At 39.2% G+C, this 18,044-nt stretch overlaps 1 protein-coding gene across 14 annotated transcripts in view; it reads right to left on the bottom strand.

The window, feature by feature from the left end:
- Positions 1 to 18,044, bottom strand: part of PTPRK (protein tyrosine phosphatase receptor type K) — a 421,849-nt gene that overhangs the window by 202,088 nt on the left and 201,717 nt on the right. For all 14 annotated transcript variants that reach the window (XM_042795850.1, XM_042795838.1, XM_042795840.1 and 11 more), the window contains exon 6: positions 6,818 to 6,992. In XM_042795850.1, the coding sequence (XP_042651784.1) occupies positions 6,818 to 6,992 (175 nt within the window). The remainder of the gene's footprint in view (positions 1 to 6,817; positions 6,993 to 18,044) is intronic.

Here is an 18,044-nt window from a genome sequence, read left to right as displayed (position 1 = left end):
GTCCAGTGCTGAGCTCCTCAATACAAGAGATATGGACATACCGGAGAGAGTCCAATGAAGGGGTAGCCAAAGATGATGAAAGGACTGAAGCACTCCTCACGTGCGGGAAGACTGAGAGAGCTGGGAGTGTTTAACCTGAAGAAGAGAAGGCTTAAGGGGAATCTCACCAATGAGTATAAACACATGAAGGGAGGGTGCAAAAAATATGGAGCCAGGCTCTTTTCCATGGTGCCCAGTGACAGGATCAGAGGCAATGAGCACAAACTGAAATGTGGGAGGCTTGTCTGAACATCAGGAAATGCTTTTTCACTGTGAGGGTGACCGAGCATTGGCACAGGCTGCCCAGGAAGGTTATGGAGTCTCCATCCTTGGAGATATTCAGAAGCCATCTGGACATGGTCCTGGGCAACCGGCCCTAGGTGGTTCTGTCATTTCAAATGTAACCCTGTGCAGCCAAGATTGCTTAATACAGAATGACAGAACTGAGCCTATTCTAACCACTGCATTTCTTTACCTCCTGCAAATCCAAGTCTCTTTGGCTTCTTTTAAAAATCCAGTCAAAACTATTTTCTCCTGGTTTTCCAGGAAAAGCGAATTTCCTGAACTGTCTAAAGAAAATGAGCAATGCACCTATTAGTTACATAAACCAGAGACAAATGTTGCCTTAGCAAAACAGACTAGCAGAATTGCTTGCACAGAAGAGTTGCTTCAGGAGAAAGCAAGGCTGCTACTCTTTCTGGTATGGTTGATATATGAAGAGCTTGGGACTTCTATCTGGCTCAATTTATTAATTATGAATGTATAGACTTACTGAGGTGTTTTCCTATATTCTTGTTTCATTCTTCTTATATAAAGGAGGCAGGATGACAACCCCTCTTTACTGGCTGTAAGAAACAGAGGATTGAAAACAGGAAGATTCTTCTGTTAAACCTGCTTAAAGAGGATAAGATCTTAATATGGTAGAGAAATTAAAACCAGAGGATGCCACAAAAAGATCAAGTGATCATGTTAATTGGATCCTGGACTCTCTGGAGGATGTTTACACTTAAATATACACCCAAAATATAACTTGTGTTTTATTAACGAGGTTTAGAAAAACTTCACAAAATCGTTTCATTATTTTTCCAACTGCTGAAAAGTCATTAAGACATTTTTATCTGCTTTACCTACAGGGATACAATCATGAGAAAACTGGCTTCAACTAATGGGAAAACTTGGAATATAAAGCAGTTTTGAAGGTGAGATGAGGTTCCAAGAGAGTAACAGTATTAATATCTGTACTCCAGGAATGCACCTCATGAACCAAGCATAGCAGCCACATGGGACTTCAAACTCACAACTAAAATGTTTGCATACTCCTACAGAAGTCTGGCAATGGTTCAAAGGGGCACTTAGCCAAGACAATTATGTAAAGCCCACAGATTTCAACAACTTGGACTTTGGAATCTCTCTCCCCAGTTTCCTCTCTGCTCTAAAATTCAGTGAATTCAGAGAAACACACATCCAAAGACCCAACTCAAGAGTCTTCAAGGATACAGTCCAAAGCCCTATTACAGACCATCATTGTCTCCTGGAGACTGAATTTCTGAACATATTACAAAGCATCACTAATAACCTGATTTGTCTAGCATTTATGATGGTGGGCAATATGACCAGAGGTACAAAAAGTTAAAATATACTGTTCGTCAGACAAAAAACTCAATACTGGAGGACAGAGATATGGGTCATTTTGCAAAACTGGTACAAAAAGGGTTAGCCTATTTGCAGGGAGTATATATTCAGACTACCTGATGCATTTACTTCTATCTACCACCTAGTGTTCTCACTGTCATATTTTTAGGTCTGCTATTATACTCAACAAATAAACCATGTAGCAAAATTAAGGACACACATCTGGAGCAAGTCCAGAGATTTCACTTTTTTTTTCCAGACAAAACAAGTACTAGTGAAATTTGGAAAGTGAATTTCGGTCCACAACTTTCTCAAATGGAAATACTTCAGAGTTTCTTGTAAGAGAAAAAAATAATGCTCCTATGAGAAGTACTCGCCAGGGGCAAAATCCACCTTCACAGTGTTCTGGCATCATCAGGGACCAGCCAAATTGCTGGTTTTCCTATATAAAAATCTCTAAAGGGATTTCAGACAAGAAAGGCAGAAATATCACTTACAGAAGAAGAACTGCTCCTGATGGTAAACTAAGTCCAGTAAGGGAAACAAAGAACAACATAATCACAAATCCCGCCAAAACTTGAGCTTAATGACTTAAAGGAGAGACTGTTTGCCACATCAAAGCAAATACATGAAACAAAATAGCCTCTTTCATATTAATAAACTCGTACAAAGAGTTCATTTTACCAGACCTGTCATTTCTGTAAGAACAGTAAGAAGACAGTAGAGAAAAACATGTGGAGGGAAACTGGCTTTCTTTTCTGTTGATAAAATGGATTTACCATGAACATGAAGACAATTTGATATTGGAACTATAAATCAAGGTTTAGGCCTCCCCTTGCTTTGACCTCACCATAGAAGAGCTGTTTGGGTTGGACGAAATGTTAAAAAGAAAAGCTACATTCATCTAGTAAAAACATTAAAAAATTGTCATAATTTATGACTCAAATAAAACTTAGAAACAGACATAGGGTAACACTATTCACAGATTATTAACAAACATTACAGTTGGTCCATACATTTTGGGGTCTCTTTCCCTTTTTATTCTTCCCTGTCTTTAACACTAACCTACATCATCTTCCAACTAATCTATGTAAGGTCCACTATATAAAATAAAATACACAACATTTCCTGCTGATTTTGCAGTATTTAATAGCATAATATTAAGTTTTATACAATCAGATTGCTAACAACATGTAGCTACCCTAAAGGAAAACAACCTTGGGAAAGCATACAAACACTTTACTTAAAGCATAATTCATTATCATACCATTTGAGAGAGTGGTTTGCCTTTTTTTTTGGACAATCGGGGCAGCAAACTGCTGTTTCATTAAAACAAACAAACAAAAAAATTAAAGACTTATCACTCATGTGGATCTTCCAGGTACACTGCAGCCAAAGAAAATAGTCATTTTAGTCAAGTCCCTGCAGGACTGCCTGAGCATAAGACACTCCAGAGACAAACTAAATTTGGATTATTTTACGAAGATTTGCTAACAAATTACATAAGAATGCAACATCGGCTTCATCTCCTCCTGACAACCACTTTTAAGGTGCCAGGTCAACCAAGAAGTTGATCACAACTGCTGTGATGAAAACTACCTCATTTCTTGATGCACAAGATAACTTTTCTGGTAAGTATTGCCAACTTCAGACAAATATTCCAGTAGTTTCTTAAGAGCTCTGAACAATGACACAGTACAGTAACTGATTACAGAGCAAAGTTCATTACTGATTGCAGATCAGTACGTTTGGTACTGTAACTTGGACAGTCTACACAATTGTATATATCAAGCATACACAAAAGCTGGGGTACAGGTGACGACTTTGGGCATTTAATTTCTACCATTCCACGTTAAGTGGCAAAAGGAGCAGAAAGACTTTGAGAGTATGATACACTTGTTCTCAAAAGCAAGTCAGAAACAAGTAAAAAGAAAAACTGTCAGTGTTGTTCTTGTTCACTCTTACTTACATATTGCAGCTACTGTTCCTCCCAGCATCTCTCTCAAGTTCCAGTGCAGACAACCCTGAAGATGTCAAGAAATTACCTTCCCAGAAATTGCAATTTACCGGCCACCAAGTGAAAATATAAATAGGCAATTAATCAGATGTACCTATTCAGGAGGATAAGTCAACCAATGGTAATGACAGCACCAAGCTTCCTGTAAAAGGAAGGGAAAAGGGAGAGCTCCTTCTATATGTATCCAGGAATGACAGCAATGCCATAGAAACCATGTAAAAAAATCAATATAATGCAGCCATTGAGCTGGGAGCCAAAGACCAGCTTCAAGCAAAGGTAAGACATCAAATCATTGACTGAAACTACCATTGGTAAAATGTCATAATTGAATTACAAATCCTATCCTAGTGTGATTTGTCTTCAATAAATAATCAGAATAATTGAGTTACCCCTTTCAGGGTCTTTAAATGTATATCATCTCCTCTCAGGTAACTACATTTGTAATAAAGTTTAGAACTCCACTGAACATAATTCTTCTGTTAAAACTCAAAATGAAATAATGATGTTTCAACATGATGTATGTTATGTAACTGGAAGTTTTCATTACCAAGACTAACCTATGGACTGCTAATCAGAAGAGTATCAGATGCCTCTGCACTGATATTATGGTACCACACATCTGTACAGATGTGGAATATATAAGGATCTCAGCCATGTACCTAAACACCTGGGCAACAACTTCTGTTCCTCATTCCTTGCTCTCTAATAACCAGTGTTGACAATAAAGTTTGGCTTCTACAAACCGAAGACCTTATCATTACTCAAAATGATCTGGAAGCAATACTAAAGCTGTGACAAAGTAAATTGTGTTTCATCGTTTTTTTTCCCCTCCTCTGGCTGTGAGAACACACAGATCAATACTCTTCAGCATGAGAATTCTGCAGCAAAATTTTCATTTGTTACAAACAGCAACAAAAGGGCCCCAAGCATGCCCTGTCACTTCTAGTTTGGAAGGAAACGCACTAATAAACTCTTCCCCCTGGGTCATCTTTGACAATGGGCAATACTATGCCAGCTCTTATTAAAGGCAATTCGTATCAGTGGCCCAAAAATTTCCTTTAAAATTATCATCTTTTGTATCCACATAGCAGGATGTCAGCTTTAAAGTGCCACTGAGATATAGGACCTGTCATTATGGTTAATTTTCAGTACAGTTTTAACACCAGGGTAGCTGATCCCTAAGGGTATGCTTTTTTGGCTAACAAGATTTATTTAGTGGTTATCTAGACAAACAAGAAAATATATTACTGTATATTGCTTTTCAAATATAACAGCAAGCAATAAATCCTACTATAAAACATAAATCTTTGTTCTCTACCATGATGCCAAATAGATGAAAATGTTTTTAGAAGATTAATCTTTCCCATTTTTAAAAAAATATATATATACATATATGTATATACACACATACTCACATAAATATATATTTTTAAAAGGGAGTTAAAATTCTTGGGCTTCCAATCCAAAAAGCACACAAAAAGTAAAATTAACCTTAAAATATAAAAGCTATAGGTGTTGTATATCTATAGCTAGATACCAAGTTTATGTTTCAAGCCATAAAAATAGTATTCTCTATCAAATGACCTAAGTTCCTCAGCAGGACAATACGATGCATTTAAAAGAGAGCACGATGAAGTTTGACATTGTTACCTCATTTTTTTTGAGAGAAATAGTGTTTTAAACACCATTTTATTACACTATTACTCTAGAAAAAATAGAAAACCTCAGTTATTGGATAAGTACATTGACTTGCCCTGCTTTTCTAACAACAAAACAAAAAGTCTGTTTCCATGCTGTAACGGGACTAATTTCATTTTATTAGGATGAAGACCGTCTTCCACTTTGCTAGACAAAAGGTACATCTAACAGAATAAAAAAAAAAAAAAAACTGTTAACATATTGTCTAAATCCTCGAATGGTCAGCAAAGCCCTTTTTTATTGATGTTATATAGAAAGTGTGAAACCTAGTTGACCTCAGTCAACTGGTCTCCCAGGGAAAAGACCTCTGCTAGCAAATGCCAGATTGCAAATATCTTAGAGCATTTCCTATGCTACTTTTACTTCTACAAGCTGAGGACAAAGTTGCTTTCCCTGTCCCGGCTGCAGACGCAGTGGCTGACCCTCGGATGCCGACTGGCAGAACAGCCCCTTGTCAGACCACCGAGCCAAGCGAGAGCCCATTGTGCGCCCGAGCCCTGCACTTACGTGGCCAAAACAGCCCCTGCATCAGGCAGCAGCACCACAGACAGATTTTGTACGCCACTTCTTTTTCCCAGTTAAAAAACATTAAGTCTCATGACTACTACGAGTGAAATGGGCAATTTTGCAGGTGATGCAATTAGGCAAGGAGAGGCTTAGTAGCTTATCCCAGGTCAAACAGCAAGTGACTTTTGGAAGTGGAAACTGAACTCCTATATCCAACCATATCCTTTACCAGTCAAGATTACATGCTTCCAGAACACAAAATGCATAAATAAAAAAAATTTCCAACCCGACATCGCCACGCACAAGCTATGTATGGTTGCACCCCAGCAGGCTTCTGAATGAAGTGCAACGAAAAGAAGTATTTCAAGGGAAAAAATAAGTATTTCAAGGGAAAAAACAAGTTTTTCTTCCTTCTATTTCAGAGATTAAAAATCGTCACAGAAATACCTCCATAAAGCTCTCGGTCCTTGGGTAGGTGAAAGTTTACGACTATTTTTATACACCTGTTTCCCAGGTAACGGAACAATGTATTACTTGCTGTACTACCAGTCGGCTCAAGGCAGCTGATTTTAAAAGAGAATGTTAACTAAATACAGTGTAATCTCTCTTACCTGTAGAAGTATTTAGGAAAAGTTAAGCAGTTTTGACTTTAAGTTCAACAAATAGCATCCTCAGAAAAGCATACAGGCATGTTACACACATTGCAGGATCAAGGTTTTTACACAGATGCATTCTACAGAAAGCAATTTTACAAAGTTTTTCAAACTAATCTTTAATTTTATGACAACTTCAGAAGCTTCACAGGGCTATCTTTATATGATCATTTCAGATCAAGGCATCTGTAGCCTAAATAAAAGGTGTAAGTAGATATCACTGGTATTAAGAGCATTTAACTGGATAATACAAAAGTAATTAAAACTTTACCTCGAACAATAAGTTGAGCAAAATTTGACACTCCAGAACCTCTCTCTGATTGAGTTACACAGCGGTATAAATCCTGGTCAGTTTTTGTCACCTCTTGCAACTTAAAGGTAGCAGCAAATCTTCTGTGATTGATATTTTTAGTCTGGGCAACTGGAATATCTTCCCCATTTCTTCTCTGAAAATAAGAGTAACCAAAGCAGAGTTATCTTATAAGAATAAAGGAGACATTCAGCATGATCTTCACACAAAGAATACATTAAAAAAAAAATAAAATATATGCATTCAGCCCATGCTGTATTTCCATGACAGAAGAGCTCAGTGCTGAGGTCCCATAAAGAGACAAGTGGTACTCAAAAGCATTTCAGAATTGAGTTTCAGGGTGAAAAGCACCACCAGGCTTTCACACTGACACAAAACATGATCTCTACATACCCAACTGCTTCATAGCTGGAACCATCCTAGGGGAGACCAGCAGGAGCAGTTGTACTCCTAAGGAAATTCATTCAACTTTAAATAAAATTATAACAGATACACCAGGTGTATAGTAAGAAAGATTTAAACAAACCTGACATTGAAGGATTTCATAGGTTTTCAACAGCTCTTTTTCAGAAACCAGCCAATGTTTTCTTCTTAATGCTACCTTTTATCTGTCCAAATTCAATACCTTCTAAAATCGTACCTTTGTTATACTAAGCACCACCTATCTACCTAAAGCTAGTTGAAATAAAAAGGGGAGGGAAGGAAGCTGCTAAAAGAGGAATAAAGTATTTCTCATTTAAAGGAAGGAGCTTAAAGAGTTCAGAAAAAAATCACAGCTACCACGAATCACTGAAAAATTTAATCTGTCTGGAGCTGTGGGGAAGGGTGAGAGGTCAGTAATGTAGAAACAGTTTGATCTCTTTTGTGACCCTTTTTCCTTATTACCATTCACATTAAATGCTGAATTTTTATTTTAATCAAAAAATAGACCTTCTACCAAAAGTTAGCATTAAAAAAAAAACGGAAGCACGCACTAAGTGAACAGACAATGTCACCGCTCTCTCCCATGGAGGAACCGCGTGTTATTCCTTGACCAGGATACACTTTCTGAGCACTCAGTTTTACTCAGTCCCCAGAAAGACATCATCATTTCCTTCTAACTGCACCACCTGCTCTACTCGATACATAGCAAAATGTGACCTCTGCAGACATTTTTAGCTCTAATCAACGCCTGGAATGAGAAACTTCATTGAGGTCTTACACTCCGAGCTTTCTGTCTAACACAAGAAGCGCCACTGCTGAGCCACAGAATTTAATAACCTGAAAGCCTGTGGCAAAATACTAAGGGGAGAAAAAGGAGATGAGTTAATGCTACATGTGTATATTAGCTGGCCTCCTGTCACAGGCAGGAGTACTTCATAATACTCAAATGCTTCATTTTATATCTACCCTTCATGATCTTATCATGGGCTAGGCACTCTCTAAACAGTTTTGCAGTAGATTAGCCAGGGGTTCAGCACTGCTTCACACTCACTGAAACAACTATTCATTTTAACTATTAATATGTTTAAACAGATGAATTTTAGCTTCTACCATCTTTCTTGCAGCAGTCAAAGCACCTTTCCCATGCTTCACTGCAAGCCTTGGGTGAAAACACTTATTTATACCAACCTGTCAGATTTCAGTCACTGATATTCCCCCTACAAAGGCCACACCATCACCTTTATCAACAGCAGGTTTATTGGTGTGACTCTTCCTCACGAAGACACGACGTGGTTTCCCCCCCAGCCACGCTCTTCCCCGTACACCAGGAACGGCAGGGACCCACTCCCCAGGGGTAAGCTCAGCCCCCAGGGCCAGGCCAGAACGTACGGTGAGATGCAAAGAACAAAATCAGATCTCCAAAAGAAGATGGCGCATGAGACACTTCCAAAAGGTACTCTCACCGCTTCTCCCTAAAACAGTCACCACCCCAAGCCTGCTTATCACGTATGGGCTATCTGTCGGGGTGTTCACAGGGCAAAAGCAAGGGAGGTTGGGCACTTGGCAACCTGGATCCACCCCAGCGCTGCCGAGCCGCCCTGCAGCAGGCACCGGCTCCCTCCTCAGCTCAGCCAACATCTGCCTCCTACGGAGAGGAATTAAGGAAGTTTGCTGATGCCTGCAAAGACTCCTAGGAATGAAAGGCCTTATTGAACTTCAGGGATCAATGAAATTATTAAATTCCAATATCACACGAATGAAGGGTGATGTCAAAAGCTTTAGTTTGGTGCTGCTTAAACTACAGTATAATTATTTGGTGGGAAAGTGCACCTCCCCCTCTGGTTAGCTGGCTTCTCCTGATAGCAAAAGCTAAATCCAAAAGCAGGATTTTCAAGCTACTTTTCCACCCTCCCCCCCACCTCAGTTTTGACCAAAGGCTTGAACTCTCTGGAAGGATAGCTTAATATAAAACTTGGATCTAGTGCCTTGAAGTAACCAAAAATAAACAAACCTCATGTTACTTTCTTCTTCTCATGCTTGTCCATGGTCACAACACAGACTGCCACCAAAGGGAAGTCAAGCTCCCCCACTAAATACAAACTTGCCACATGATTGTTAAAATGACCAAGCAGCAAATAATAAACAGAAGGCGCATTGTTAAAAAGTACGTGATAGCAGACTTGACAAGTAACCCATGTAATGCAGTCATTCCTGCTCTGCTATGAAGGGAAAAGTAAATATTAGACAGTTTTCTGAAATGAAGGATTCCCTTCAGTAAGTCCAGCGCGTTAAATCTGAATGCCAAGCGCTCAGTCTGCAGCAGAAAAGCACACAGCCAAGCTTGCTGTGTAAAATAATTTACCCTCCAAAGCTTAGAACTTGCTTATTTAAGCTCATCTGCATGCTTCATGTTGAGAAACCAAGTGAATTGGGCTCCCACTTAAAATGAAATATTCATGCACTTTCAGAACAATTAATCAAAATGAAATTTAACAAGCTTTACAGTTCTACTCCAACAACAAAACCTAGGATTTTCTTTTCTATTTACATCAGTGATTTCCTACCACTTTACCTTACAAGGCTGAGAGTAGTTGCTGAAATTTCTCTGCATTAGGATTTGTTTCTTGGGAGTCCAACTGCACAATTACATCTTCAAAGTCTATCTTCATGTACAGCTTATCCATTAAAATATTTTTCTATCATTACAATGATGAAAAGCTCAAACAGAAGAGAGTTCTCACTTAAAAACGAATGTTAAAGAAAATACCCTGCATTCATTTCGGCACGTATCCCTTACACTGGTAAGCCATTAGCCCGTCAGAGTTCAGATGCACTGCCACGATCTCTTAATTAAATTCTTCTTTTTAATGTCAGGGCATTACTGCTCATTTTAAAGGAGAGAAAAGAAAGGCAGCAGTGCTCTTGGCTTATTAGAAGGTTCCTGGTACATACTGTTTCAATTTATGTCCTGCTCACACTGAACAGAGCTTGAAAATGCTGCTCAATTAGGTTTTAAAAATTCAATTTAAAATTAATGTGAAGTTATACTAATAGGTAATGGCTGTACCCTGTGCGATCCTTGGTTCCTCCAGTCCCTTGCTGTCTGATTTGATAACCCTGAATTGCTCGTTTAGGAGAGGTCACCACCAGGCAGTTCTCCTCCTTTTGTGAAAATAACTCTGGGCTTCACAAAGAACTACGCTCTATAAACACTTGATTAAAAGAAATAGAAGCACGTGGAAAAACCTCCTTAATTCTGGCATTTCAGGCATTTAAAATTATGACCTTAAATAAGTCGCTGACTTCAAGGTTATTTCTAATTTGATATGAACATGATTTTATTATTTTTTTTTCAGTCAATGAAATAAGATCATCTATATTTTAAACAAAGTCAACAGTAAAGTCTACACAGCTTAAAAAACAATCATAGGCAAATTAACAATTAGCCTTAAGTTTCTCTTTTCCATCTCATGAAAGAAATCAAGCATTTAATAAACATGAAATGAAATTTTACTGAATCTTCTAAAACCTGAACGGAACCAGAAGCATCTAAACTCCAAAATCTTACTTAACTGGTAGAATTTAGTTACACTTCAAATTTTCTCATAGAAATTTAAAACTTAACTGCATTTTTCTCTCAACTTTTCAGGTTGAAAAGTGGTGGATTTTGCTTTTTTGTTTAACACAGCAAGAAGATACCGTAACTTTCTGTTGTGATGTTCCCTCTAAATTTTTCTGAGCACTTTTCTTTTTCATACCAGTGATTTTTATCAGCCTGGACAGCTCAACCTTACACATCCCTGTCCCTTTCTTAGTGTAAACACCTTAAAATAAGTCCACTCCACTGCTAGTAATTACAGTCAACTCTGGTTGCCTTCTTGGGCTCTCGGCTGGATGCCGGGATGCCTCCAGAGATCAGAAGATGTCAACGCTACTGCAGTGACACACGTGTTACTCTGGCAGCAGCTCCCACTTCAGCTGGCCCCTGCTCGTTCCACCCTCGCCTTCACCCCCCGTGCTCATGCAGAAAACCAACCTGGAATAAAAAAAAAAAAAAACAAAACACCTTCCTGGAAAACATACTCCCTCCCCATATATCATCCTCATCTTCACCATAGAGATTAGCTCGTGATCGGATGCACTGTGTGGCCGCAGGGAGCGGAGGAGAGGGCAGGATCCGTGCGGGGAGTGGGGTGCGAGCCAAGAGGTTGTCTGGGCAGCTCAGTTCCCGAAGGTGCAATCGCAGCTCCACGGGGCAGCGGAGGGCCTGGAAGGATGCCCCCAGCAGCCCAGGGATCTACACCTCTACTGCCCTGAGGAAAAGGGAATTTGTAAATAACGAGGTCCAAAATGTTCCTAGTTTTACAAAATGTGCTTTTTTGCAAGAGGGAAAAGGGTTGAATGTGGATAGTTTGAATGCCAGCAATAACACGCCATCTCTGCTGAAAGACATTTTTGAAAAATAAAACAATGCAAGGGGAATAAACACCATGAATAACTATAGTTTTTAAATTTTACTTCCATGTAGCTGTCTGGCACTTTTCAGCACACACAGCATATGCTTTTATAGCATTCAGGACACAATTTTCAAACTGACAAAAGTCTATCTTTCTAAAAAATTTCTTTATTATTATTTTTAGTTTATTCATTTACACAAATGCCTCAACATATATTCTTGGAACTTTAAAACTAATTAAACATACTAGAAACCCAATAAAGCTTGACATCTATTTATTGTAAGACATGTTAAATAAAATCTTATTTTTTCCCCCACCCGCGAAGGAGCAAATGACTGAACAAGTTGAATTTTTTTTTCAGTCAATTCTATTTACAAGTACATGATTTAAAGCCTAAGATATCATTTTTTTTTCAAGCAGAACATGACTTGGAACACACCTAGATAGTCCTATCTTATTCTTAGTACACAAGGAGGTGAAGTAGCAATTTCTTTTGTTTGATCGATTTTTAAGAGAAAGTATGTGATTAAATTTTATTTTAGTAGGAAATTAATACAACTTGCTTTAACTTGCTGGTCTCACTACATGCACAGCAAACCAGACTAAGATTCTACTTTCCAATGAAAAATACATTCATTTATTAACAGTAAAAGCAACACGGCTTTTCCCACACAAGCACATACTGAAATCTTGAATAAATGTGACAAGCCAAGTTTTATCCTGCATGCTGCACTGCAGTGCAGAAAAATCCATGATTACTTTAAATGTCTTGGTTACACGCACTGCTGTTACTCAAACTTGTCCACTTTGAAGTAGCTCAATTTCTCTCGCTCCACGCTGAACCTCCTACTGAAGAAAGCAAGGGTTCTCATGAAATAATCTAATTGAGCACCATCTGGCCCTTCAGAGGTGGCAATCCTAATTTATTTTATTATAATAAAATCCACCGGAGGCAAAACAGCAAAATTCATACTACAGTGTCCCTGGCCATTCCACTACACAAATAAAAAAACACCATCACTCACATTCTCTGGACATTCTAAAGTCTCTTATTTTGAAAACAATCTGACACATGCCCCACCCCTAAAAAAAAAGTCTATATTTAAAAATAAATAATAAAAACGCTTTTCAGAAAGGTATAGTTCTTGAATGCAGTGTTGTTGATTTTTTAAAGAAAAAAAAAAACATAATTCACAGAAATATGAATTCTAGACACAGTGATTAAAGATCTATATCACCTAGAGTAGTGCACACTGAACTATGGTATTCATCCTGCATCTCGAAACAAAAAATCTGATTAGTTAGTAGAAGATAATGAAGAAACAAAGTTGTAAAAAAGCCCCACTATTCAAGACCAACACCACAGAAGACAGTTCCTCAAACACTTCTCAGCATGATTTTAACCTTTTCTAAAGGCAGCCATGTATACCAGCTGCTCTTATTCTGTAATTCATTAAGTCCTGCAGCTATTTAGGATAACTAGGGCCTAGGGTGCTAAGTTACCTACTGCACATCAACTCACTGAGGAGAAAAACAACTTGAATGCAGGCGTTAACAGCCAAGACTCACAGGACTCAACCATCAAGGACTTTATAACAATGTATGTTTTTATAAACATCATCTTAATTTCAGGCATCCCATTTACATGGGTTTAAGCCACTGTCTGGCTGAGGAGACACTACCAGGACTACACTGACTGACCAAACTTCCACCACAGGTGGTCTAGTTATGAGCTACAAGATGGTAGGAGGAGAAGGTGGCTCCTGGTGAATGGGGTGGTCGGTGAGCTGCCCCCCGGCACCACCGCGGGCACCGGCACAGCCCCTCGTCCCCCCAGTGCCTGATGCTCCAGCCTCCCGAGGGAAGGCCTGCAGGGATGACAACGTGTAAACTAAGTGACTGGCAGCTACGCAGGCTGGAGGACTTAGTTAACTGGGGCAGAATAAAATTAAAACCACAAGGATTACAGTATTTCATGTTATTGAAACCTAAGATAACCAGGCATGCTGGGAGAACTGCCTTATTTATCCAAGAAGCTGATAAATTGAGCAGGGAGAGAGAGAAAATGGTTCATTCAGGGTTAAATGGCATAGATAGCATCAAAGGTGAATACGAGTGAGAAGACAAGGGAAAAAAAAAAACTTTGTGAAAACGAAAAGTTAGAAGGAGAATCTCAAATATGAAATTATGAATACTGTATTTTTCATTTGTGAATATTTTTTATAACCATGTCAGAGTCAGCAGTATGTGATACAGAATAAACTAGAAGTCAGGTAATTTACAAGGAGCTTGATATAACACTTCAAGGCAGCTTTTCATACATCTTTGAAAAAATGTTTGGAAAACCAGAATGTCTATCACAGAACATAAATATGAAGAGGTGAAGGTGCAAGTAAAATAGACAAGACATTGGAAAAGAGGGGCCCTGTCCTCTATGCTTCTCTGTTCTGTTGCTCACTTTCAAAAACATCTTTTCTATAAGTAAAAGCAACCAATGATGAGACAAATGAGGGAAGTGAAGTTTCTGTGCAAGCCTCAAGTTTAACAGAAAAAGAACTTATATGCTGCTTGGCCACTGTCAGTAATCAAGATAAGGTGAGACGATGTACACTTGAGTGGCATTTGACTGGCTGAGGAAATGAGGTTTGGTATAAACAGCCCAATTTGCTGAACAAATTAGTACTTGTTTTGGGCAGATGACGTTGGTGATCCAGAAAGTCTGCTGTCTTCCCAGAGGGTCCTCAGAAGTTCACCCATCACTCCTGCTACCCAGGGAGAAGAGCAAATCCAGAGTGATCATTTCCTTCTCCTCCCACAACCTCAATACAACATCATGGCTTCGATTCCTCCTGAGGGCAATCAGGCCTGACTGACCTCCTTCAGTTCAACACCAGAAAGCATCAAACTTGACAGTTGACTAAAACCAAAAAGGAGACCAAAAATCTCCATCACAGTTCCATAGCTGAAATCCTGTGGATGCTAACAAGGTACCTTCTCTGAACTTTCTCTAGGCCCCACAAAAGAAAAAGCAAAATAACAAAGCTTCTCTATCATTCAGAGTGTACTCAGCTCCCCTTAATGTTCAGGGGTCATAAAATTTGTGCAAACCAACAAAATAACATTCTTCAAATGTAATGAAAATGGTGAATAGGCAGGTGCACTGTGGCAGCAAATGTTTTATCATCAAACTAAAGAAACGGTATCTTAACCAGTTAATTAACTGTATCAAAAAGCAATGAGATCTCAAAAGGCAAAGTTACATTAGAAAACTACAAAAAATTCAAAGCAGAAAAAACATGCAAACTACGTAAAACAAAGTTAAATTAGATGTGACTCTCCTATTATAGATACATTTTTTCCTGAGACCACGAGCGAGCCTCCCAACACTTCACTGCAGCTAAATGGTTTACTCCAGAGGCCCATGGCCCATACTCAAACCCTCCTGCTGAATCCTGATCTATGCCTTCACCTTCTGGGTACAGTTGGAAGAAAGTAATTGTGTGGCACAACTTCTTTCCTCTAAGAGGAAATAGCATCCTTCCAAAAAGCAAAAGAAATCAGTCAATGTTTTGTTCCTCAACCCCCTGTCAGAGGCACAGGTCCTCATCTACACTCTCCAGTCTAAATTCCTGAAATAGTATAACTGGTCCTGCACAACGATCTGCCCAAATGCATCATCACAGGATACCATCTGCATGTGCCCAGTCCAAAGACTTGTTAAAGAGCATACATAATGCAGTATCTAGCAAGAAAAGCAAATGCTAAATATCAAATCACGCTCTGTGGCAACCAGCACCAAAACCCAAGATGCTGGAAAACAGGGCATTAGGGGTTATGGCAGTTTCCTTTAAGAAAGAGAGCGGGATATGCCCAGTTGTTTGAGACTGAACAGACAGCCGTGCAGAAGCTCATTCATCCTCCAGTAACATTTGGTACCGCTGGGAGGTCAGCCTGGCTCCATTGTTTTTACAGCAATTTGCATTTTATTTTCCATAATGCTTTTTAATTTCACTTTTTCAATTATTACTCTCAGGCAATTGCTTTAATTATCTGTTATTCCACAAGGAAGGACATTTTCCTCTGGCGGAGAGAGGGGCTGCATCAGACTGCATTAACGCTGACGAGCCTCTCCACGGGCGAGAGCGGGGCTGCCTTGCCAGCCTTGGCAGCCCAAGTGGAGCGGCGGTTAGCCAGCACCCACAGCTATTGCTGACAGATTGGCCCGCTCGCCACCGCTCTGATGGCAATCTGCACAGGATTACCAGGCGTGTATTAAACTTTTAAACGCATGCGGTGCCCCCTTTTGAATTTCAGATTCGCCAAAGCAAATGGTATCACCGCAGACCGTGGCAAAACACACCCGACTGCAAAGCCAGAAGAAGCCGCTTTCCCTAATCCGATGCTATGTTAATGCAAAGCCCAGCAGTGATGGATGGACTCATTAGTGCCGCAGTTATCGCCATCGGAACCAGGTGCCAAGACATATGGTTTAACAGATGTTCTAGCAAAAAGCTCTATTCTCCGCACTGTGCGAGTGTCCAGTTAAACCGGACATCGATAAGACACTGAAAATCATATTGGGCTTCTGGGAGCCACAATTGTTCCCAGCTCAGGAAGCCATTAAGCACAGCCCGATTATGCAAAAAACCCTATTGCTCTGATATCCCAATTAGATCCACAGAACAAATGCTGGACAATACACACACTGCTTTCTGGAGTCTTTGTGTACCCAAATGTTATTTACTCTACTCAGGCAATTCTATTTCTCCACTGTCGTAATAAAGAAACAAAGCTTAAAAGCGTGGAACCTTTCACCACACAGAAATCTCCAAATCAAATGGGCAGACACCCCACCTGCATTTTCATATTTAGAATGCCCTCTGTGTACTATTCTCCCAAATATTTAATACTTAACAGGTATCTATCCCAAGCACAGGATTAACGTGCAGAAGTGACTTGTTTGTAAGTTTATTGATATAGCCCCACTGGAATGAATGGCATTTCACAAGAGGAAAATAAAAAAAAAAAAACTTACAAAAAACAGACTAAAAGGGGGGTCCTATTTATACTAATTCAGCAGATCAACGTGCTCAAAGCAGCAATGTGCATCAAATGTTAGTAAGGAAAAGAATCCTTATTCGTTAAGTGTATTTTCAAAGAAAGACGATTCATAGGCTTTAGAAAAAAGAAAATTGGCAGAAGTGGCCAACAACTGATCAGCTATGATGTCTACACATGCTATATTCAGTCTTTTAAGACTACACAAACACACTTAGGTTCGCCTTCTACAGGAAAGAATTTTTCAGTAAGAACTTCTGCTAACTCCTGAAGCTTCTAAGACAGAGCATACCGAAGCATAACAGGCGAAAAAGCTACGTTACCATCTCAGGTTTGGGGACTCTTATACAACCCAACTGCTTTGGTGTTTACAGTGGCACCAAACTGCAGCTGTTGGTGTGTGACACATTACAGAGGAAATTTTAAGAGGAGGAGGAAAATACTGAGGAAAAAAAACCCCCAGCATTACACTCAGAAGGGGATGGCAGGCAAAAAAGAGAATACATTCAGCCTTGGGGTGTATTTCAGACACAACATCAATGCTCACTTAAAACAAAAACTAAGGACTTTGAAACTTTCAGAATTTGCTAATAATTGCAGGTCATAAAGAGAATCCTTCAGCTCACAACTGAAATAGATGCAATAGTAGATTAGGTTGAAAAGGTGAAGAACAAAAAAATTTGAGAGCTGCATTTCTGCCCTGCTCCCTCACCTACTATTCACACTGTCACAAAAGGTGTGTTTCAGATCATCTTGTTCAACCAGTTAAATCTCTTTAACTGTGCAAATATTTGCCTCATATTAATGCAGCTCCAACTTTTAAAGACTTCTGTTATCTTTACTGTTCATCTTCCAATGCCAGAGCTCTGATTGTCCCGGACCTTGGTCCAGTGAGGCTGCAAAATGCAGGCGTGGGAGGGAAGGGGTATGAAAGGGGACAAGAGACCGGATACAATCTAAAATCAAACAAACAAGAGCAGAATCTGCAGTCATGAAAGTCAGGAGAAGTTCAATCCAATGTTAATTCCTATTTGTCTGAAATGTTTACAGACTTACAATTATAGAAAATGGAGTTGATGAAAAGACTGTCATTACAGCAGTAAACACACAGGAAGCAGTGTATTGAAATGTTGTGCCTATTTTTATCCATTTTTATTTTCAGACACACAAAAGGTATGTGCACTTAATTATATATACACTGAGAAAAGCATAAGCATGGAAATGTGCATGCACATAAATCATCTAATATA

This window comes from Tyto alba, unplaced genomic scaffold (genome assembly GCF_018691265.1).
Source record: "Tyto alba isolate M040663 unplaced genomic scaffold, T.alba_DEE_v4.0 Super-Scaffold_22, whole genome shotgun sequence".
In the NCBI taxonomy this organism is placed as follows: domain Eukaryota; kingdom Metazoa; phylum Chordata; class Aves; order Strigiformes; family Tytonidae; genus Tyto; species Tyto alba.
This window is presented reverse-complemented; position numbering and strand designations above follow the sequence as displayed.